The following is a 24,775-nucleotide window of genomic DNA, read 5'->3' as shown; positions in this document are numbered from 1 at the left end:
CTCTGCAGTGAAAGGGTCAATGCAGTATTACTCTGATACTATAATCAGACAAAGACAGTACACAGAAAGAAAAACTAACACCAGTAACTCTCATGAATAGAGACACAGAAATCTTTAACAAACATTAGCAAAATAAATCCAGGATTATAGAAAAGGAATTGCATGCCCAGTGCAGTTTGTTCTGGGTAGGTAAAGCTGGTTCAATATCAAGAAATTAATCAGTGTAAATCACCATATCAACATGATAAAAAAAAAATCTTATAATCACAGCAGTTGACACAGAACAGCATTTACTCTTCTCTTCCCTTCCCAAGAAATGTATTTACAGAACGTCATTGTTTACCAAGTTCCTGGGTCTTGGTCAAGACTCTCCTAGTCCACATACAGAGGTTTTTCTTAAATTCAAATCTGACTGCCAGGATCCTATGCAAATTGGGTTCACTTTCTCTGAATAATCAGTTCAGCATACCAAAAAGTGGGGAGTTTATGCTAAACTACCAGATAAAACTGTCTAGTCACACACTCAACAATGTGACACATGTTTGGAAAATCAAAAGGATTACTCAAATTTAGAGACAGAGATAATCATATTTGCATTTGAAAAGCAACATAAAAGAAACAATTTTGTAAGCTCTATTAGAAATGCTAAACTTGGATATTTAAAAGACCAAATTTAAAATTCAACAGGTATACTAAGAGAGGAGCTTCATGACTGTGAAAACAAAAAAAGTTTGTGTAATTTCACATTTTATGTACTTTCACTGAGCTAAATCTATTTAGATTATACTTAGGAAAACCTCCCTCAAGGAAATGGAAAAATCTGTTTCCAGGCATTGGGCATAATGATAGCCTTACTATTTAAAAAAACAAAACAAAACAAAAAAACTCATGACCCAACCTCTTGGTTAACCAGTGACCTGTATAATACTGACCTTTTCACTGTGAAAAGTGTAGCCAGAATCCCTCCTTTCTCAATACATTCACTTGTGGAGAGAAGAACCCCAAAACGGGCAGCATGAGTACTGCAGGGAAAGTAAGTACAGTCTTCTCTTTATATTGTGTCATGATTGTGTCAGCTTCTGCGCTTGCTTATTTATCTACACCTCATCACCCAAACAGTATTCTATATTTTTCAAAGTGGGAGACTATCTTGATCTTAGTATTGCTCCTCTACTCCCTTTTATTTTATGCCTTTTAAGCACTTGTCTTTCTTCATTTTTTCATTTCTTCAGTAAGCAATATACCAAGCCCTATATCAAACTTTCCAGAGTCAGAGACATCCCCTCTTTCAGTGATCTCTCAGGGAGATAGAGTAATTATAAAAGAATCATTATAAAAGAGTGGGCAAGGGTAGAAAAAGGGAGAACAAAGTGCTCCTAACCTAGCATTGCTTCCCAGAGACAGTGACAACTAAGAGGAAACCTGCAGAAGAATGTGCCACATACAGGAGAAGACAGTTGTGCAGGCAGATAAAGCATGAGGAACAACACAGAAGTGAGAAATATATCCCACATAAGAATCTCCAGAATATTTTCCTGTGCTTGGAGGGTAAAATCTAAGGCAGGAAGTGACCAGAGGAAAGGTTTGAGAGACCGATAGGAAGATCATGGAGAGCCCTGTAGATCATGTCAATGGATCCTGATAAAGAATCAGAGTATCACTTTTAGGCAGAAGATTAGCACGATCAGGATTATAGTGCAGATGGCAAATAACATAGAGGATGGGTTTGAAATTGATGAACTCAAGCTAGGTGACAGGCAATGAGGACGTGGACCACACAGTGGTGGCGAGAATAGAGAAAAGGAAAAAGTTCCCAGAAAATGTTAGATTGTGGAGGTTGAGGGAGAGAGATAAACTAAGGATACTTCCCAGGTTTCTTTCTTACATAAATGAATAGGTTACATGGCCACTCATTGAAACAGAGAATACAGAGGGAGGAATAGATTATATGTTGTGTCCTCCACTCATTGAGGAGGGGAAAGGGAAGGGAAGGTGAAAAGAGGACAGAAGGAAGGAAAAAGAAATAATGTGTTCGTGTTTTGTTTTTGTTTTTCTAAAGATTTATTTATTTATTTGAGAGAGAGTAAGTGGGGGGGGGGCGCAGAGGGAGAGGGGAGTGAGAATCTCAAGCAGACTCTGCACTGAGCATGGAGCCCGACGCAGGGTTGATCCCATGACCCTGAGATCATGACCTGAGTTGAAATCAAGAGTCAGATGCTCAACCAACTGAGCCACCCAGGCACCCCTAATGTGTTCATGTTTAAATGTTTCTATAGGACATGCTTCCTCCTCTCTCTCTGCCTGCCTCTATGCCTACTTGTGATCTCTGCCTGTCAAATGAATAAATAAAATGTTTTTTAAAAAAAATTAAAAAAAATAAAAAATAAAAAATAAAAAAAAGGGGGCACCTGGGTGGCTCAGTGGGTTAAGGCCTCTGCCTTCGGCTCAGGTCATGATCCCAGGGTCCTGGGATTGAGCCCCGCGTCGGGCTCTCTGCTCAGCGGGGAGCCTGCTTCCTCCTCTCTCTCTGCCTGCCTCTCTGCCTACTTGTGATCTCTGTCTGTCAAATGAATAAATAAAATCTTTAAAAAAAATGTTTCTATAGGACATTCAAATAGGAGATGAATAAATAAGTCTAAAGCTTAGGGACAAGTTTATCTATAGATACAGATTGTCAAAGTCATCTCCAAAAAGGTAGGGGTTGAATCTATAAAAAGAAAGGTAAAAGAACATAGGAAGAGGTTTTATAGCAAGTAAAGGGATAGGCTGAAATGAGAACCCCTAGATACTACTTTGCCACCAACAACTTTTCTGACCTTAGACTGCCAGTGACCACCACCATTTGATGAACTACCACAACTCATGGTCTCCATTCCCTGCTCCATAATTGACCCCTCTACCCGAAAACTGATTATCTCCCATACCTAGGATCACATAAAACTCCCACAATGCAAATGCCATCCTCGTGCCGAAACAGCCACTGCACAACTTCATTCTTGATAACATCAAAAATAGGACATCTACCCTCTTGCTGTATAGCATTATATAATTAGTATTGTGAAAATAACTACAATATAGAAACTGATAGCACAAGAAAAGTTGAATTGGTATTTAGAAGCTACATACAGCATATATTTAAGCAATTTTTTTTTTTCAGTTCTGAGTGTAGAACTGAACTAAACCTTCTAATAATCATTAATATAGGAACTTTCCAGCTCCTAGGCCTAAGAAGTTTTGCTTTCTGCCCCCATATTCTATTTCCCAGGTCATTAGGTGCAGAGCAGCCAAACTCTGGAAGCCTGGTGCACCATTTTCCATCGAGGAGGTAGAAGTTGCCCCACCAAAGGCAAAGGAAGTTCGCATAAAGGTAAAAAAGAAAAAAAATTCATATTTCCACCCAAAAATCAAAGCTGTTAACAGTAAGTTACACATTCTTTTCACAATGCTCAACTACATACTCAACTACATACTCTGCTATTTCTTTTTTATTTCCACCAGCCTATTTTTCTTTTTAAGATTTTATTTATTTATTTAATTGACAGAAAGAGAGAGAGAAAGAGGGAACAAAAGCAGGGGGAGTGGGAGAGGGATAAGCAGGCTTCCCACTGAGCAGGGAGCCCAAAGCGGGGCTCAATCCCAGGACCCTGGGATCATGACCCAAGCCAAAGGCAGATGCCCCTCCATCAGTCTTTTAATCCAGCCAGACAAAAGATCAGGAAGATATAACATAGGCTAAATGCATAAAGGATACTTATTTACACTGTAATACTAATTACTAATTAAAAGAAGCATCTACCCATAAACCATATGGTATGATTAATACAACTCTAAAGTGCCCCCCCATGAAATAAATTAAGTCTTCAATTATAATAGGAAACATCCCTTGCTTTTCTGTGTTCCAATTATTTCATTTCTATAATTGGTCTTCCTCCTCCATACTCCTACCCACAAGCTTCAATGAAGGACAAGTGAGACCTCTGATGTACAGTAGAGTTGTACAGATGTCTTTTCTGAACCTACGTAAGTCTTAAATCATCATTTTGCTTCTGAAATTAGCTAATGAAAACCACTGAATGGATTTAAACAAATTATTATTGACCCCTCTCTAAAATTAAATCTAAGAAATAAATGCATTAATATTATAAAGTGTATCAAACTCATAAAAAGTTTTAAAAGATTAATAATTCCTTTCTTCCCCGATGATCCTCTGCTTGTTTCCTAAATTCCAAATATCAGTGAGATCATATTATAATTGTCTTTCTCTGACTGATTTATTTTGCTTAGTGTAATACCCTCTAGCTCCAACCACATCATTGCAAATGGTAAGATTTCATTTTTTGATGTCTGCATAATATTCCATTGTATATATATACCACATCTTCTCTATCCATTCATATGTCAATTGACATCCAGACTCTTTCCATAGTTTGGCTACTGTGGACATTGCTACTATAAACATTGGGGTGCACGTGCCCCTTCGGATCACTACATTTGTATCTTTAGGTTAAAGACCCAGTAGTGCAATTGCTGGGTTGTAGGATAGCTCTATTTTCAACTTTTTGAGGAACCTCCATGCTGTTTTCCAGAGTGGCTGCACCAGCTTGCATTCCCACCAATGGTGTAGGAGGGTTCCCCTTTCTCCACAACCTCACTAACATCTGTCATTTCCTAACTTGTTCATTTTAGCCATTCTGACTGGTGTGAGGTGGTATCTCATTGTGGTTTTGATTTGTATTTCCCTGATTTTGATTTGGGTAGGGGGATGGAGTAAGTGGGTGATGGACATTGGGGAGGGTATGTGTTGTAATGAGCACTGGGTATTATATAAAACTTATGAATCACAGACCTGTACCCCTGAAACAAATAATACATTATATGTTAATCAATTGAATTTAAATTTTTAGAAAAACATTTTAAAAAAAGATTAACAATTCTAAAACTCCTTTGTTTGACACTGAGAAAACCATGTTACTCTTTGCCTTCCACACAGATTGTGGCCACGGGGCTCTGTGGTTCAGAGATGAAAATGTTGGAGAATACAACCTTTAACAACCGTTATCCTGTCATTATGGGCCATGAAGCAGCTGGAATAGTTGAGAGTGTGGGAGAAGGAGTGAGCACAGTGAAAACAGGTATGAATTAGCACCTGGAGCTAGGAAATTGCAGCAACTTGGAACCCCCATCAGGAAAATAACAAGCATCTCTTAAATGTTAAGCTCAATTGGAAACAAAATGTGAAAAGTTGCCCATTTCGTAGGAAAGGAGGGATCATTATTTACAGGTTACACAAAAACATAAATGTATCTTTGCATTCCTATTTTGATATTAATAAAAACAAGAAGTAGAATGCACTAAAACTGATCATGAAAGAAAGTACAAATGAGGCAAAAATTTATAAAAAGGAAACTGAGGAAAACTGTTGAAAATTATTAAAATGAGGCATATAATAAATAGCTGAACACAGTAGTGGAACAAAAGGGAGAAGGAGTCCAGAATTAGATCAAATATATAAAGAAATTTTTTTAATTTTTTAAATTTTGTTTTATTTTTTCAGTGTTCCAAAATTCATTGCTTATTCACCACACCCAGTGCTCCATGTAATATGTGCCCTCTTTAATACCCACCACCTTAATACCTACCCACCCATCGCTCCACCCCCTCCAAAACCCAATTTAACACAGGGTTTGGTTTGGTTTGGCTTTCAAATTTGAGGGGGAGAATGTGGATTACTCAGTAAATGATGTTGAAACAACTGGATAGTCATCTGGGGAAAAAGTAAGTTGAGTTGCTGTTACATTCTTTATGTCAAGGAAATACGCATTATGAATCCAAGAATTAGATGTGAAAAGTGAAACCACAGAAGTGCTATAAAATGCCATGAGAGAGGGGCGCCTGGGTGGCTCAGTTGTTAAGCATCTGCCTTCAGCTCAGATCATGAACTCAGGGTCCTGGGATGGAGCCTCCCCACCCAGCTCTCTGCTCAGCGGGGAGCCTGCTTTTCCTTCCTCTCCCTCTGTGCTCTCTCTCTCTCTCTTAAATAAATAAATGGAGTCTTAAAAACAAAAAAAAAAAAAAAAGGAAAAAAAACCACAAGAGAACACTGTATTACCTCAGGGAAAGGAAGGAAATTTTAATCAACACACAAAGTCTAGAAGATATGAAATAATACATAGATTAAATTAACACCATAAAAAGTTCTTAAAATTTTGTTTATAAAAAATAACCCTTGGGGCGCCTGGGTGGCTCCATGGGTTAAGCCTCTGCCTTCAGCTCAGGTCATGGTCTCAGGGTCCTGGGATCGAGCCCCTCATTGGCCTCTCTGCTCGGCAGGGAGACTGCTTCTCCCTCTCTCTCTGCCTGCATCTCTGCCTACTTGTGATCTCTCTGTCAAATAAATAAATAAAATCTTAAAAAAAAAAATCAACAACAAATATGACAATGGGCAAATTCCCCTAATATATAAAGAATTTTTTAAAAGCCATTTGATAAAAAGAGCCCAGTAGAAAAATAGCCAAAGGAAATATATATTTCCTTTGGAGAAAATACATATATACACATGAAAAGCTCCCTAAACTCAAACATACTGAATAAAAATTTAAAATACAATGGGCACTGGGTATTATATAAGACTGATGAATCACAGGCCTATACCTCTGAAACTAATAATATATTATATGTTAATTAATCGAATTTAAATTTTAAAATGTTTAAAACAAAATACAATGGTAAAATACTGGGTTTTTTTGTTTTTGTTTTTGCCTTTTTTATTAACAGATAAGGTATTATTTGTTTCAGGGGTACAGGTTTGTGAATTATCAGTCTTACACAATTCACAGCACTCACCATAGCACATGCCCTTCCCAATGTCCATCACCCAGCCACCCTATCCCTTCCCCACCCCTCCAGCAACCCTCAGTTTGCTTCCTGAGATTAAGAGTTTCTTATGGTTTATCTCCCTCCCTGGCCCCATCTTGTTTCATTTTTCCCTCCCTTCCCCACACGACCTCCTGCCCTGCCTCTCAAATTCCTCATATCAGAGAGATCATAAGATAATTATCCTTCTCTGATTGACTTATTTTGCTTAGCATAATACCCTCAGTCCCATCCACAGCGTTGCAAATGGCAAGATTTCGATTTTTGATGGTTGCATAGTATTCCATTGTATATATATACCACATCTGATGTGTATATATATACATTTACCCATTCATCTGATGGACATCTAGGCTCTTTCCATGATCTCGCTATTGTGGACACTGCTGCTATAAACATTCGGATGCATGTGCCCCTTTGGATCACTCCATTTTATGTTTAGGGTAAATACCCAGTAGTGTGATTGCTGGGTTGTAGGGTAGTTCTATTTTCAACTTTTTGAGGAACTCTATACTGTTTTCCAGAGTGGTTACACCAGCTTACATTCCCACCAACAATGTAGGAGGAAAACACCGTTTATCTAACAAATAAGCAAAGATTTAAAATTCTGATAATATGTAGGGCTGACAGAGTGCAGGCAAATAGCTACCTCAAACATTATTATCTAGAAAGTAAATTTGTACAACTCTGAATTTGGCAATATGTAACCTCGTTTAAATGTGTATATTTTGGATCCAATACTCCCAATTCTAGAAAGTCATTCTATAGTTCTATACTCATGTATTAGCTTTCTATTACTGATGTTAAAAAAAAAAAAATCACCACAACAAGCAGCTTAAAGCAAAACAACTTTATTATCTCACAGTTTCTGTGGGTCCAAAGTCTGGGTGGTTGACTGAGTTCTCTGCTTAGGGTTTCCCAAGACTGAAATCAAGGTGTTGATCAGCTGGGTTCTCATCTGGAGATTCTGGAGAAAAATCCACTTCCAAGCCCATTAAAGTTGTTGTCAGTATGCATTTCCTGGAGGTTGTAAAACTGACGTCTTCAACCTCAGCCAAGCAGCTGTTGGCTAGGGCCACTGTCAGCTCCTTGAAGCTGCTCACATTCCTTCTCATGTGGCCCTTTTGCCCACTTTCAGTCTCAAGGCAGCACTGGCATATCTAATCCTACTCAACCTTGCAATCACTTTGTCTTCTTCTGATTTCTCCTCTTGTCTCCTTTCAAAGGCTCATGTGATTATTTTGGGTCCACCTAAATAACCTAGGATGATCTCCCTATTTTCATGTCAGATGTTCAATAAACTTAATTACATTTGCAAAGCCCCCTTTGCCCTGTAACATATTCATGGGCATGATAACACATTCAGTTTCTGGGGATTCGAATGGGACCTCTTGGGGGGGCACATTGTTTTTAAGGTTTTTTTTTTTATTTTTATTTTTTATAAACATATAATGTATTTTTATCCCCAGGGGTACAGGTCTGTGAATCGCCAGGTTTACACACTTCACAGCACTCACCATAGCACATACCCTCCCCAATGTCCATAACACCACCCCCCTCTCCCGACCGCCCTCTCCCCAGCAACCCTCAGTTTGTTTTGTGAAATTAAGAGTCACTTATGGTTTGTCTCCCTCCTGATCCCATCTTCTTTCATTTTTTCTTCTCCTACTCCCCTAACCCATGTTGTATCTCCACTTCCTCATATCAGGGAGATCATATGATAGTTGTCTTTCTCCGACTGACTTATTTCACTAAGCATGATACCCCCTAGTTCCATCCACGTCGTCACAAATGGCAAGATTTCATTTCTTTTGATGCCTGCATAGTATTCCATTGTGTATATATACCACCTCTTCTTTATCCATTCATCTATTGATGGACATCTAGGTTCTTCCCATAGTTTGGCTATTGAAGACATTGCTGCTATAAACATTCGGGTGCATGTGCCCCTTCAGATCACTATGTTTGTATCTTTAGGGTAAATACCCAGTAGTACAATTGCTGGGTCATAGGGTAGTTCTATTTTCAACTTTTTGAGGAACCACCATTCCCAGAGTGGTTGCACCAGCTTGCATTCCCACCAACAGTGCAGGGGGGTTCCCCTTTCTCCACATCCTCGCCAGCATCTGTCATTTCCTGACTTGTTAATTTTAGCCATTCTGGCTGGTGTGAGGTGGTATCTCATTGTGGTTTTGATTTGTATTTCCCTAATGCCGAGTGATGTGGAGCACTTTTTCATGTGTCTGTTGGCCATCTGGATGTCTTCTTTGCAGAAATGTCTGTTCATGTCTTCTGCTCATTTCTTGATTGGGTTATTTGTTCTTCGGGTGTTGAGTTTGCTAAGTTCTTTATATATTTTGGACACTAGCCCTTTATCTGATATGTCGTTTGCAAATATCTTCTCCCATTCTGTCAGTTGTCTTTTGGTTTTGTTAACTGTTTCCTTTGCTGTGCAAAAGCTTTTGATCTTGATGAAGTCCCAATAGTTCATTTTTGCCCTGCTTCCCTTGCCTTTGGCGATGTTCCTAGGAAGAAGTTGCTGCGGTTGAGGTCAAAGAGGTTGCTGCCTGCATTCTCCTCAAGGATTTTGATGGATTTCTTTCTCACATTGAGGTCCTTCATCCATTTTGAGTCTATTTTCGTGTGTGGTGTAAGGAAATGGTCCAATTTCATTTTTCTGCATGTGGCCGTCCAATTTTCCCAACACCATTTATTGAAGAGGCTGTCTTTTTTCCATTGGACATTCTTTCCTGCTTTGTCGAAGATTAGTTGACTATAGAGTTGAGGGTTTATTTCTGGGCTCTGTATTCTGTTCCATTGATCTATGTGTCTGTTTTTTTGCCAGTACCATGCTGTCTTTATGATGACAGCTTTGTAATAGAGCTTGAAGTCCGGAATTGTGATGCTACCAACTTTGACTTTCTTTTTCAATATTCCTTTGGCTATTCGAGGTCTTTTCTGGTTCCACATAAATTTTAGGATTATTTGTTCCATTTCTTTGAAAAAAATGGGTGGGATTTTGATAGGGATTGCATTAAATGTGTAGTTTGCTTTAGGTAGCATAGACATTTTCACAATATTTGTTCTTCCAATCCAGGAGCATGGAACATTTTTCCATTTCTTTGTGTCTTCCTCAATTTCTTTCATGACTACTTTATAGTTTTCTGAGAATAGATTCTTTGCCTCTTTGGTTAGGTTTATTCCTAGGTATCCTATGGTTTTGGGTGCAACTGTAAATAGGATTGACTCCTTAACTTCTCTTTCTTCTGTCTTGTTGTGGTGTAGAGAAATACAACTGATTTCTGTGCATTGATTTTATATCCTGACACTTTACTGAATTCCTGTACAAGTTCTAGCAGTTTTGGAGTGGAGCCTTTTGGGTTTTCCACATGTAGGATCATATCATCTGCAAAGAGTGATAGTTTGACTTCTTCTTTGTCAATTTGGATGCCATTAATTTCTTTTTGTTGTCTGATTGCTGAGGCTAGGACTTCTAGTACTATGTTGAACAGCAGTGGTGATAATGGACATCCCTGCCGTGTTCCTGACCTTAGCGGAAAAGCTTTCAGTTCTTCTCCATTGAGAATGATATTTGCGGTGGGTTTTTCATAGATAGCTTTGATAATATTGAGGTATGTGCCCTCTATGCCCACACTTTGAAGAGTTTTGATCAGGAAGGAATGCTGTACTTTGTCAAATGCTTTTTCAGCATCTATTGAGAGTATCATATGGTTCTTGTTCTTTCGTTTATTAATGTGTTGTATCACATTGATTGATTTGCAGATATTGAACCAACCTTGCAGCCCTGGAATAAATCCCACTTGGTCGTGGTGAATAATCCTTTTAATGTACTGTTGAATCCTATTGGCTAGTATTTTGGTGAGAATTTTCGCATCTGTGTTCATCAAGGATATTGGTCTGTAATTCTCTATTTTGATGGGATCCTTGTCTGGTTTTGGGATCAAGGTGATGCTGGCCTCATAAAATGAGTTTGGAAGTTTTCCTTCCATTTCTATTTTTTGGAACAGTTTCAGGAGAATAGGAATTATTTCTTCTTTAAATGTTTGGTAGAATTCCCCTGGGAAGCCATCTGGTCCTGGCCTTTTGCTTGTTTGGAGATTTTTGATGACTGTTTCAATCTCCTTGCTGGTTATGGGTCTGTTCAGGCTTTCTATTTCTTCCTGGTTCAGTCATGGTAGTTTATATGTCTCTAGGAATGCATCCATTTCTTTCAGGTTGTCAAATTTGTTGGCGTAGAGTTGCTCATAGTATATTCTTATAATTGTTTGTATTTCTTTGGTGTTAGTTGTGATCTCTCCTCTTTCATTCATGATTTTATTTATTTGGGTCCTTTCTCTTTTCTTTTTGATAAGTCTGGCCAGGGGTTTATCAATCTTATTAATTCTTTCAAAGAACCAGCTCCTAGTTTCGTTGATTTGTTCTATCGTTTTTTTTGGTTTCTTTCTTTCCTTTTTTTTTTTAATTTTTTATTTCTTTTCAGCATAACAGTATTTATTCTTTTTGCACCACACCCAGTGCTCCATGCAATACGCACCCTCCCTAATACCCACCACCTGGTTCCCCCAACCTCCCACCCCCCCGCCCCTTCAAAACCCTCAGGTTGTTTTTCAGAGTCCATAGTCTCTCATGGTTCACCTCCCCTTCCAATTTCCCTCAACTCCCTTCTCCTCTCCATCTCCCCTTGTCCTCCGTGTTATTTGTTATGCTCCACAAATAGGTGAAACTATATGATAATTGACTCTCTCTGCTTGACTTTTTTCACTCAGCATAATCTCTTCCAGTTTCTTTTCTATTTCATTGATTTCTGCTCTGATCTTTATGATTTCTCTTCTCCTGCTGGTTTTAGGCTTTCTTTCTTGTTCTTTCTCCAACTTCTTTAGGTGTAGGGTTAGGTTGTGTATTTGAGACCTTTCTTGTTTCTTGAGAAAGGCTTGTACCACTATCTATTTTCCTCTCAGGACTGCCTTTGCTGTGTCCCACAGATTTTGAACCGTTGTGTTTTCATTATCATTTGTTTCCATGAATTTTTTCAATTCTTCTGTAATTTCCAGGTTGACCCATTCATTCTTTAGAAGGATGCTGTTTAGTCTCCATGTATTTGTGTTCTTTCCAAATTTCCTCTTGTGATTGAGTTCTAGCATTGTGGTCTGAAAATATGCAGGGAATGATTCCAATCTTTTGATACTGGTTGAGACCTGATTTGTGACCCAGGAGGTGATCTATTCTGGAGAATGTTCCATGTGCACTAGAGAAGAATGTGTATTCTATTGCTTTGGGATGAAATGTTCTGAATATATCTGTGATGTCCATCTGGTCCAGTGTGTCATTTAAGGCCTTTATTTCCTTATTGATCTTTTGCTTGGATGATCTGTCCATTTCAGGGAGGGGAGTGTTAAAGTCCCCTACTATTATTGTATTATTGTCGATGTGTTTCTTTGATTTTCTTATTAATTGGTTTATATAGTTGGCTGCTCCCATGTTAGGGGCATAGATACTTAAAATTGTTAGATCTTCGTGTTGGACAGACCCTTTGAGTATGATATAGTGTCCTTCCTCATCTCTTATTATAGTCTTTGGCTTAAAATCTAATTGATCTGATATAAGGATTGCCACCCTAGCTTTCTTCTGATGTCCATTAGCATGGTACATTGTTTTCCACCCCCTCACTTTAAATCTGGAGGTGTCTTTGGGTCTAAAATGAGTTTCTTGTAGGCAACATATTGATGGGTTTTGTTTTTTTATCCATTCTGATACCCTGTGTCTTTTGATTGGGGCATTTAGCCCATTAGCATTCAGGGTAACTATCGAGAGAGATGAATTTAGTGCCATTATATTGCCTGTAAGGTGACTGTTACTGTATATTGTCTCTGTTCCTTTCTGGTCTGTTACTTTTTGGCTCTCTCTTTGCTTAGAGGACCCCTTTCAATATTTCCTGTAGAGCTGGTTTGGTGTTTGCAAATTCTTTCAGTTTTTGTTTATCCTGGAAGCTTTTTATCTCTCCTTCTAATTTCAATGATAGCCTAGCTGGATATAGTATTCTTGGCTGCATGTTTTTCTCATTTAGTGCTCTGAATATATCATGACAGTTCTTTCTGGCCTGCCAGGTCTCTGTGGATAAGTCCACTGCCAATCTAATATTTTTACCCTTGTATGTTACAGACTTCTTTTCCCGGGTTGCTTTCAGGATTTTCTCTTTGTCGCTAAGACTTGTAAATTTTACTATTAGGTGACGGGGTGTGGACCTATTCCTGTTGATTTTGAGGGGGGTTCTCTGCACCTCCTGGATTTTTATGCTTGTTCCCTTTGCCATATTAGGAAAATTCTCTCCAATAATTCTCTCCAATATACCTTCTGCTCCCCTCTCTCTTTCTCCTTCTTCTGGAATCCCAATTATTCTAATGTTGTTTCGTCTTATGGTGTCACTTATCTCTCGAATTCTCCCCTCGTGGTCCAGTAGCTCTTTGTCCCTCTTTTGCTCAGCTTCTTTATTCTCTGTCATTTGGTCTTCTATATCACTAATTCTTTCTTCTGCCTCATTTATCCTAGCAGTAAGAGCCTCCATTTTTGATTGCACCTCATTAATAGCTTTTTTGATTTCAACTTGGTTATATTTTAGTTCTTTTATTTCTCCAGAAAGGGCTTTTATCTCTCCGGAGAGGGTTTCTCTAATATCTTCTATGCCTTTTTCGAGCCTGGCTAGAACCCTGAGAATCGTCATTCTTAACTCTAGATCTGACATACTACCAATGTCTGTATTGATTAGGTCCCTAGCCTTCAGTACTGCTTCTCGTTCTTTTTTTTTGTGGTGAGTTTTTCCACCTTGTCATTTTGTCCAGATAAGAGTATATGAAGGAGCAAAGAAAATACTGAAAGCCTGCAAAGACCCCAGGAAAATGCACTTTAACCAAATCAGAAGAGACCCCAAATTGTGGGGGGGAGAAAGCAGAGAAAAAGAAGTTCAGAAAAAAAAAAATTTTTAAAAAGAAAACAAATAAAGAAAAAATATAAAAAAGAGAAAAATATATATATATTAGATAAACTAGTTTAAAAACGCTAAAAAAGGGGCACCTGGGTGGCTCAGTGGGTTAAGCCTCTGCCTTCGGCTCAGGTCATGATCCCAGGGTCCTGGGATTGAGCCCCACATCGGGCTCTCTGCTCAGCTGGGAGCCTGCTTCCCCCTCTTTCTCTGCCTGCCTCTCTGCCTACTTGTGATCTCTCTCTCTGTGTCAAATAAATAAATAAAATCTTAAAAAAAAAATTAAAAAAAAAACGTTAAAAAAGAAAAGGGTAAAAGTTAAAAAAAATTAGCAGAAGAAAAAAAAATTAAATTAAAAAAAATTAAATTAGCCACAAGACTAAAGAATCATGGGGAGAAAGCCATGAGTTCCGTGCTTTGCTTTCTCTTCCTCTGGAATTCTGCTGCTGTCCTTGGTAGGTGAACTTGGTCTTGGCTGGATTTCTTGTTGATCTTCTGGCGGAGGGGCCTGTTGTAGTGATTCTCAAGTGTCTTTGCCCCAGGCGGAATTGCACCGCCCTTGCCAGGGGCCGGGCTAAGTAATCTGCTCGGGTTCACTTTCGGGAGCTTTTGTCCCCTGAACGCTTTCCATAGAGTTCCGGAGGACGGGAATGAAAATGGCGGCCTCCCAGTCTCCGGCCAGGAGGAGACGAGAGCTCAGGGACCCACTCCTCAGTGCACCCTCAGAGAAAAGAGCCCAATCAGTCCCGTCTCCCTGGCCTCTGGCCACACTCCGAGCTCACCCAGCCTGTGACTGGTTCAAGGTAACCCCCAGCTGAGAGCTCACTCCTCGGCTCTGTCTCTGTAGCTGGCTTCCCCTGTCTAATACCTGCGAGCTCTGTAACACTCAGACACCCCCAATCCTTCTGTGACCCTGCGGGACCTGGGGCCACACTGGCCCCGCGTGGGCTTCACCCCGGTTTAGCCTCTGGAGCAATGTCCCTCAGTGGAGCCGACTTTTAAAAGTCCCGATTTTGTGCTCCGTTGCTCCACCACTTGCCGGGAGCCGGCCCCTCCCCCCACGGTCTATCTTCCCTTCGCTTTGGATTCGCTTCTCCGCCAGTCCTACCTTTCAGAAAGTGGTCAATTTTCTGTTTCTAGAATTGCTGTTCTTCTTCTCTTCGATCTCCTGTTGGATTTGTAGGTGTTTGCAATGGTTTGATAAGCTATCTAGCTGATCTCCTGCCACCTGATGTAGTGTCAGCCTGCTACTCCTCTGCCGTCTTGACTCCTCCCCCCGGGGGGGGCACATTTAAAATTTCTGCCTACCACAGCTCATGTATGCACAAAATATTCATTGCATTGTTATTTTTCATGACTGTTTAGGAAACAACCTAAATGTCTATCAGTGTCCAAAGAACTGGTTAAATAAATAATGTTATATCTATACAACAGAAAAACTATGTAACTATTAAAAAAAATCACTAAATCTCCAAGATCTATTGTTAGGTAAAAAAGTAAGACCTACAAAGAGGGTAAACCATATGTTAGCCTTTATATTTTGAAATGGGTTACATCTCTGAGAGATACCATTGATAAGAACATAAACTACATTTTTGTGAAATTTAAATGTTTTGCCATATGTATGTATACTTTTTAAAAACTAAAAGTAAATTTAAAAAGTCCAAATCCTATAAGCGTTCTTGACTAAAAACATGAAACAAATTCCTCTACAATAATAGATAATGGGGTTGTATGATTACAAGTCAGTAAGTCCATTAAAGCAAGTTATTCTAATTTTTTTCTTGTACTTTGAACATTACTAGAGGAACCTGCCTACCTTTGGTCTCACAGCCAAGAAGGACTGATTTAAAACACAGAGGAGAGTAAAGAGACACTCTTTGCTTATTCTCTGAACTAGAATCCATTCTATTTTACATCCAATCCTTCACAGCAGAAGTTGAGTAGAAAATACAAAATAAGGCTTGGCTCAATGACTACATAACAAAATCATTTGGCTTCAAGAGGAATTTACAGGATGGCAAGTTCCTTGACATTCATTTGCTGAGCCCAGGGTTAGACACAGATGAAGACATCCCCTCTTTTCATAAGTATTTGATATTTTCCACAAAACTGAGCACCATTAAATGCAGAAATAATTCACAGTTACCATATTTTCTTGGGTGTCTTGTTGGTGAAGACCTGAAAGCCAGCTATCTCTTTACTTAGAAAAATAATAACCTAATAAATGCTTTTCCTCTTTAGGAGATAAAGTTATCACACTCTTTCTACCACAGTGTGGAGAATGTGCCTCTTGCCTTAATCCTGGGGATAATTTTTGCATACAAACCAAGTAAGGTTTTACTAATATTCTTTTTGAAAAATTCAATTTCCTTAGAAGGAAACTAAGCTTTCTAATTCAAAAGAAAAATTTGGTTTTGTGTTTTGTTTTGTTTTTGTCCATAACAGACAGTCAGAGTCCAGCCTGATGTCTGATGGTACCAGTAGGTTTGCCTGCAAGGGAAAACCAGTGTATCACTTTGCAAATACAAGCACCTTCTCTGAATATACAGTGATAAAAGAAATCTCGGTTGCCAAGATTGATGCAGTTGCTCCTCTGGAGAAAGTATGCCTAGTGAGCTGTGGTTTTTCCACTGGGTATGGTGCTGCAATCAATACTGCCAAGGTGAGGAGCATTTATACCAGGTATGAACGGAATTCTTGGTCAATGGAAATGAAAATCCTCATGCATCTGGGCATGTTTAATCATACAACCTGAGGAAGAATCACAAACCTCCCTCTAAACATCCTTGAGTTCTTTACTGTCTAGTCATCCTCTTACCCCCTTCAATATCTTTCCCATTCCCTTTTGGTCAGTGGTAAGTAGCAAATCAAGTCTGGATGACAGTCACAAGTGGAGATACCAGGAATTCCTGGGAGTTAAACATAAAACAGTTGCAAAATTACTGTGTTCTTCCACATTCCAGTTCATCCTTTTTGTTTTGTTTTGTTTTTATTCAACAAATATTTACGGAGTCATTCACTGCTCCAGGTGCTGACATTCAGCAGCTAACAAAACTCACTGAGCTGCTATTCTGTTGTATAATGTATCAGGTGAAAGTCAAGTGCTCATAAAAATAAATGGCTAGTAAAAAGACCAGGTGGCAGAGGAGATACTGCTATATGACAAAATGGTCAGGTAGTCCCCTTCTGAACGAATGGGAACTACTCAGTAGTGGGAACTATTGTTTCTGAGACATCCCCCAAACCTTCCCAGCTACCTTTTGTATATAGCTGTTGAATTTCATTACTTTGTTTTTCCCCAAAGTCCATTAGTCCCAATCCTAGAGAAATAGGACAGAAGGGGTTCTATTTGAATTAGTCTCATTTTGGACCCCCCCAAAAATAAGCCTTTGCTTCATAAGGCATTGACATTTTAAGTGATGCAGAGTTTTCTTTTCCAAAGGAAAAGAGAAAGGAAGGGCTGCATGAAGATGAGGATGGTTTTTAAAAACTAAAAAATAACTGGAATCAAACAAATATTCTGGTAAGTAAGTCTTAAGATTCAATGAAATTTCATTAAACTGCTTCTACTCATGTTAACTCCCAGAACTTAAAATTGTATTTACAGGCAGTTTTTTGCTCCTCTAGCAAATAGTATTCCACGTCTAGAAATACCCTCAGAAACTAAAACTCTCAGTTACAATGAGTTTTATCTGAAAATGTCCTTTGCTTATATCTCATAAAAAGTATATACAGATTTAGGTCTTTCCAACTGAGTAAAGACATGTGTTCCCTTTGCTTTTGTTTTCTGCCTTCATGTGCTTAGGTGACCCCAGGCTCCACATGTGCGGTGTTTGGCCTTGGAGGAGTCGGCCTGTCTGTGATCATAGGCTGTAAATCAGCAGGAGCAGCCAGGATCATTGGGGTGGACATCAACAAAGACAAATTTGAGAAGGCAAATGAAGTGGGTGCCACCGAGTGCATCAACCCACAGGACTTCAAGAAGCCCATCCAAGAAGTTTTATTTGATATGACAGGTGCTGGTGTGGAATTTTGCTTTGAGGTCATCGGAAATCCAGAAACTGTGGTATGTGATTTTTTCCCGAGGGAAAATAACCAATATTTTTGCCTGTCGTAAGTTTCGATTTTAATTGAATGAAAATTCTAAAATTCCCTCCACTTTTCCTCTAAATTATTTAATTTTCCTTGTGTCCCATGACATCCCAGCTGGTATCCTCTGTCCACTCCTACAAATCTATTCACTACTCCAACACTGAACTCTGATACTGAGATTTCTCCCTCTCTTCCATCATACCATTCCTTCAAATAAGAAGACAACCTCCAACAGGCAGTACAGAAAAGCTTTGTAAAGAATTCTCACTGAATTATTTCATAAACAACAACCTGGTAACTACAAATTCCAAGCCAGAAGATTTAAGAAAGATAAGGGTAGTATTGGATTAACCACTGTATAAAGGAATGAGCTTTGCACTTTGAGCAGTCTTTCACGGTAGATCTGAGTAAGCTTCCAAAGAAAATATTAGCCAATTTGATTAGATGGATTCATTTCAAAAGTGAAGCAAGCAGTAGTTGTTTTTACAGCTGAACATGGTTTATATAAGAATATAAATGTAGAGGGAGTTATTTCACAATCTCATGCTTTCCTTGAGGATTTGTAGAAATAACATACTATTGAATTGCATGACTCTGTGTTCTAGTTAGCTGTTTGAAAACCCAATCACCATCTCTTTCAATCTCAGTGCTTTCCTCAGCTTACAAAATGTTTTCAGTCCTCACTACACATGAACTCCCTCATGTGTAAAATGTATAACCAAATCTTTCTCACAGTCTTTCCCACAGATAGTCTTGCTCTGAGAAACAGACTTTGAAAATAACTAATGGGAACATGTCTGTTTATCACTTGGTTAATACAAATGTTACACAACTCTCCAGCTGTACTCATCAATGTCTAAAAGAAAAAGTCAATTCTAACAAATCAGTCATATTAGTAATGGTTCTCATAAAAATTATTACTATCATTGCTGTTGTTGTTACCAACACGGGTGTGTTTAGTATTTTCACTTTTTAATTTCCATTTACTGAGTCTTAAAGTGCCAGGTATTATACTAGGCAGCACGCAATGTCATTTCAGTAAATCCCTGTGAGATAAATGTTATTTCAAATGAGGTCATGGAGCATCAGAAAAGATCACAGACCATTTAGCAGTTAATCTGAAATTAGGTCCAACTCTCAAGTACATCTTTTAACTCTTGCATCGTCTTGCATTGCTTCACAACAGGAAGCTGCCCTGGCCTCCTGCCACGAAAGCCACGGGGTCTGTGTGATTGTTGGGTTCTTGGCAGGCGTCCATCTCAACATCAGTGGCTTATTGTTTCTTTCAGGACGTTCTTTGAAGGGAACCGTTTTTGGAGGTATGGATGAAACAGGGGAGAGTGGAAATGCATGAGGTTTTAGAGGTGATAAGTAAAGAAATGTGTCATAAATGCTTAAGAAGGAAATAAAACAAGAACTTTAGATTACAGTTTTTGTTTCAACACAAATATCCAAGATAAGGAGATAGATATTTGATGTATACAGTTATTTTTTTAATTTTATTGAAATTTACAGTTACTTCTTGGTAAGCTTTTTGTTGATAATAAAGAAACCGGTGTCCAAAGTTTAATACAAATTATAAGTTGAAAAGAAAAGGCAATATTGTGATCAATAACTATACTTCAATTGAATTATATATCTGCCAGGTGAGATTCTTTGAAGAATATACTGAACTACTGTTCAACTAATGTAAGTCTTATCTGAGACAACTGAGTTTTCATTATATCAACTCAAAGATATTAAACATAATGGATTAGTGACTGAAAAGAAATACTACCAATAAAAAGCAAATGAGAATTATTCCCAGAAAAAAAATTTTTTTCATAGAATCCTTTGATTTTCCATTTTTTAAACCTGTCCTAGAACTTGCATTCTAATAGACTTTAAAAGAGTATTTTATTGAGAAAATTAAGAAAGTAGAAAACTAAATAAATCTGCTTAGGATTCTGGCCTCATAAGCAAGTAATCTATTATTTAAGAAGAAATGTTTTATCCAGAGATTTGTGACGATCTGAATTTGGGGGCAGAAGAGATAAGGATTAGGAGCCATCTGAATTATTTGGACCAGTTGAGCTATCTGTGGTCTCCAAATTGGCTATGGCAATGTATTGTTATACACACTAGGAGTCTTACCCAATTTATTTATGAAGAGTAGATAAATGGCAGGGCTAGCAAAAGCAAACAAACAAATACATAAATAATCCAGTTTAAATTATAAATTTCAGTTCTTCCATTTGTAATAATTGGATATAACCACTGCATTATCCCCCTTTTACAGATGAAAACTATTGATTCCAAATACACATACTCAGCTAACTCTTATAAAATAAGATCACCAATATTTTAAATAATTCCCATAAAACTATTTCACTGGCCACTTAAGCATTCATATAGCTAATATTACATGAATCCTACCTTCTGCAGGCAGTATAATCCTCTGGGTCAATAGTTTTCTAATAATGACAATATTTAAGAAAGGGAGGATACAAGATGGCAGTATAGGGAGATCCTAAACTCATCCCCTCCCACAGATACACCAAGCCTACAGCCACACATGGATCACTTCCCTCTGGAAAAGATCTAAAAACTGAAAACTAGATGAAATGCTCTATACAACAAAGGATAAAAGGATCATATTGCCATGGGGAGAAGAGGCAGAGACATGGTCTTGCAAAAACCCCACCCCTGCTTCAGTGATACACAATAAGGATGGATCTCAGCAGATAGGCACTTGTTCCAGAAGAGCAAAAGATTGGTGCCCTACAACAGGCACCCTGGCCCCTGAGATTTGCACAAGGATGAGATGAGACCCCAGAATGTCTGGCTTGGAAAACCCACCAGGGCTGACATTAGGTGGGGGTCCCAAGTGCTATAGGAAACTGAGATTCCTCTCTTAGAAGGCTCATGTATGGTCTTGCTCAACACAAGACCCAGTGAAAAATCAGCAGTTTGAAAACTGTCTAAACTATATGTGAGGGAGACACATTTGCTAATCTGGGGTCATCAGCTGGAAGGGCAGGGGCCAGATGAGAAGCTCCCCAGTGATGGAGGTACTAGCCGAAGCCATTGTTGTACTCTCCACAAAACTGCTAGCATAGGTAAGCAAGCTTAGATACAGCACACTCCCATGGCACTCAGTGAGGCCAGAGGGCACAAGTGGTTGTAGTGCTCTGCTGTTCCCTCTGTGGGGCAGGAAATCATGAATGGAGTTCTCCTGGTACCTAGCTAAAGTCTGTGAGCATGGGCGGTTGCAATGCTCCCTTGCCCCTGACTGAAACTGTCAAGCACAAGCAGTCCAGCATTTGCCTGCTTTCAGCCTAAAGGCTGCATACACACATACTGAATAGGAGAAAATATTTGCAAATCATACGCCTGATAATAATATCCAAAATATATAAAGAACTTATACAACTCAGTAACAAAAAATCAAGCAATTCCATTAAAAAAAAAATGGGAGAGAAACTAAATACACATTTTTTCCACTGGAGACAAACAGCTGGCCAACAGGAACACGAAAAGATGCTCAACATCACTCATCATCAGAGAAATGAAAATCAAAACCACAATGAGATACCAGCTCACATGAGTCAGAATGGCTAGTGTCAAAAAGACAAAAATAACAAGTGTTCATAAGGATGGGGAAGAAAGGGAACCCTCGTGGCACTGCTGGTGGGAATGTAAATTAGTACAGCCACTGTGGAAAACAGTAGGGAAGGTCCTCAAAAAATTAAACTAGAACTACCATATGACACAGCAATTCCAGCAATGAAAACACTAACAAAAAAGATACAGACACACTTATATTCATTGCAGCATTATTTATAATAGCTGAGATATGGAAACAACCTAAGTGCCTGTCAGTGAACGGATACATAAAGATGTATATATATATATATAAAAAATAGAATGTTGTTCAGCCAAAAAAAAGAATGAAATCTTGACATTTGCAATATCAAGTATGAACCTTGAGGCTATTTTACTAAGTGAAATAAGTCAGAGAGAAAAAAACAAATACCACGTGACAAATGAAACAAAGCAAAACCCAGACTCATAGATACGGAGAACAGATTTGTGGTTGTCGGAGGGGATGGAGATTGGGGGTGCAAAATGGGTAAAGGGGTTTATGAAGTACAACATTCCAGTTATAAAATGAGTAAGTCCTGCTGATATAATGCATTACATGCAGAATATAGTCAATAATAGCATATTAACTTTGTAAGGCAGTACATAGTAACTAGACTTGGGGTAACTATTTCACAGTGTATACAGATGTCAAATCACTATGTTGTACAACTGAAACCAATACTGTATGTCAGTTTTACCTCAAAAAACTTAGAAAGTGGGAGGGACAGTGTTGTCCAGGAGGCTAAACCTCCTATAATGTACACAATGAAGCACAAAACGCCATGCCATTGACAGAAACACTTCCTCACCTAGTGTATGGTCTTGGACCCTTTCCTTGTTTAAAAAGCAACTGGAAGTATTTCTCATATAGATATGAAACTGCTTTATAGATCACCAAGAACAAGATAATAACTAAGAACAGATCTTCAAAGTAGGCATCAGAAGAAATAAAAAAATTTGTAACTGTGTACAGTGAGGGATATTCACTATCTTAGTAGTGATCATTTCATAATATATACAGGCACTGAATCATTACGTTTTATGCCCAAACCCGTTATTTTTATATGTTAATTACATCTCAATTTTTTTTAAAAAAGATAAAAACAAATAGAAAAAAATACACTAGCTATTTGTGTCATGAATAGAGGAATAGTTAAGAATTGATCACATGTAACAGAAGCCAACTTAATAGACAATGAAGTTTTAGGTAGTTTTGAGAATAAGTAAGAAGGTTAGAGAAGCCAGCCCAGGATGGAATCAAGAAAAGTAAGTAACTGGCAAGATCCTGTCACAGGATAAGCTGCTTCTGACACTGCTGCTTCCCTGCACCATTACACTACACTCACCCTTTGCAGGAATGAGCAGGCCACCAAATTCTGGGTTGTGACCCAGCAGGCATGTTACTTAACACAATACTAAATATAAGGATGCATAAATGCTAAATATAAAGGTAGTATTTTCTTGAAAATCATGAGAATAAAGAAAAGAGAACAGCAAGCTTACATAACCTTAACTGACCCCCTCTTTCCCTGTGCAACTCAGTTCCATAAAGCACATCTCATTCTTACCTTGCTTTGCACGAATTCTTTTCCTCAAAGCTTGACTGAAATCACTGCCATGAAGAAAGTTCTTAAGATATTTGGCTTTTTCAGGAAGCTGCAGATCAAAACACACACACACACAAACTTTGCACTACTTCCTTTCACAGTTCCCAAGACTTTGGTCTTTGTTATACATTAGATATGGATTTACAGCTCCCCAAATAGTACAGCCCGACACCAAAAACATCTAAGATGAAACCCATGTTCTACTTGCTTTGAGTAAATCCTCTTAGTATCAGAGGTCTTCTTCAACAGAAAAGCCTTCTCCATAGGTGTATGGTTGGGACAGTCATTCCCAGGATGACTGAGATAATTAATGGGAAATCCTTAGATTTCCTCAAAGCCAGGACCTCCAGGAGTTACCTTATACTGCCTTTCCTGTATGATGAGTCTCATACATAAAATCTATTGTTTATCTGTGTATTTCCAGGCTGGAAAAGCAGAAAGAGCATCCCTAAACTGGTTTCTGATTATTCTGATTACCTGGCAAAGAAATTTAATCTAGATCCACTAATTACTCACACTCTGAATCTGGATAAAAATCAATGAAGCAGTTGAATTAATGAGAACCGGAAAATGGCAAGTTGCTCATATAATTTTTATGTCTGAGTGTTTGGGACAAAGAAATAGAAGTGTGGGGACTAGGGGAGGCAGTAAACAGGAAGTAAGGGCTGGAATTTATGGTTTCAGGAATTTGTAAAACACTTCCGTCTGCTTTATATTTTATTTTATTCCCAGTTTATAAAATATGTAAGCCTGAATATACTTAAGTGTTCACCTACCCTTACCAATAGCATTTAATTTACAATCTAGTGGGTTTCTTTTTTTTTTTTTTTACATGACAGATTACCTAGTGAAGTTAGCTCACAAAATTCTAGCCCAAGTTCAAGTTCATAGTTTATAAAGAGGCCACTATTGTTTTTGTTTATATCAAAGGGGAAATTATCTTCAGAATTCTAAATTCTGATGTCTATCTTTGGCCCACAAACCAGACACTAGTCATAAACTGGAGCACTGGTATTCCCCACAAGAGACTAAGCCTGCATCCATATTCTTTACCCTTGGAGTTTCATGACATTTTGAAAGATCTCACAACTGATTTAATCCGCCCATTTTCAGCTCACTTAAGAGAATCCAACTTACTTGTCTACAAAGTTAAAAAATTGAAATCCAAAACAGACGTTTTAGAAACATTTCAACTTTTTTTTTTCCAGTATCCGCTGTATCCTGCTACTTTAAGGACAATGTGATATAACCAAGATCTGCAGCTTCTTTCACCAACTAGATTGTGTTCTGCATCATTTTCATGGTCTAGAAGAATTATCCACACAACACTGTTTTCTAATTTCTTGCCTCTGATACATTCAGCAGTAAGCTCATATCTGGCTTCTACCTACCCTCACTACCCTCATCAACATTGTTCTTATGTGACCCAATGTCCCCCAGTAACATCCTCCCCTTTAGAGCTAAGTTAAGTTTGATCTGAATCACTCAATTCCAGACCCTTTAAACAAGTCACTCCAAGATATTCCCACTTTCATCTCTACCTCAGGGCCCATGTTTCCTTGAATACTTTTTCTCTCCC

At 38.5% G+C, this 24,775-nt stretch overlaps 1 protein-coding gene and 1 long non-coding RNA gene across 3 annotated transcripts in view; one reads left to right on the top strand and one right to left on the bottom strand.

Annotated features, from left to right (window-relative positions):
• LOC308338146 overlaps positions 1-24,775 on the bottom strand; it is a 78,219-nt gene that overhangs the window by 41,546 nt on the left and 11,898 nt on the right. The gene's annotated exons all lie outside the window — the stretch shown is intronic.
• On the top strand, positions 1,016-23,890 carry ADH6 (alcohol dehydrogenase 6 (class V); the record flags this gene model as incomplete). Its single annotated transcript, XM_080797370.1, is given in 9 exon segments — positions 1,016-1,033; positions 3,266-3,367; positions 4,991-5,132; positions 16,115-16,202; positions 16,319-16,535; positions 17,679-17,939; positions 19,152-19,284; positions 23,621-23,727; positions 23,729-23,890. Coding segments are annotated over 9 exon segments (1,230 nt in total).

The sequence above is a fragment of the Martes martes genome, assembly GCF_963455335.1.
Source record: "Martes martes genome assembly, chromosome: 2".
NCBI lineage: Eukaryota > Metazoa > Chordata > Mammalia > Carnivora > Mustelidae > Martes > Martes martes.
This window is presented reverse-complemented; position numbering and strand designations above follow the sequence as displayed.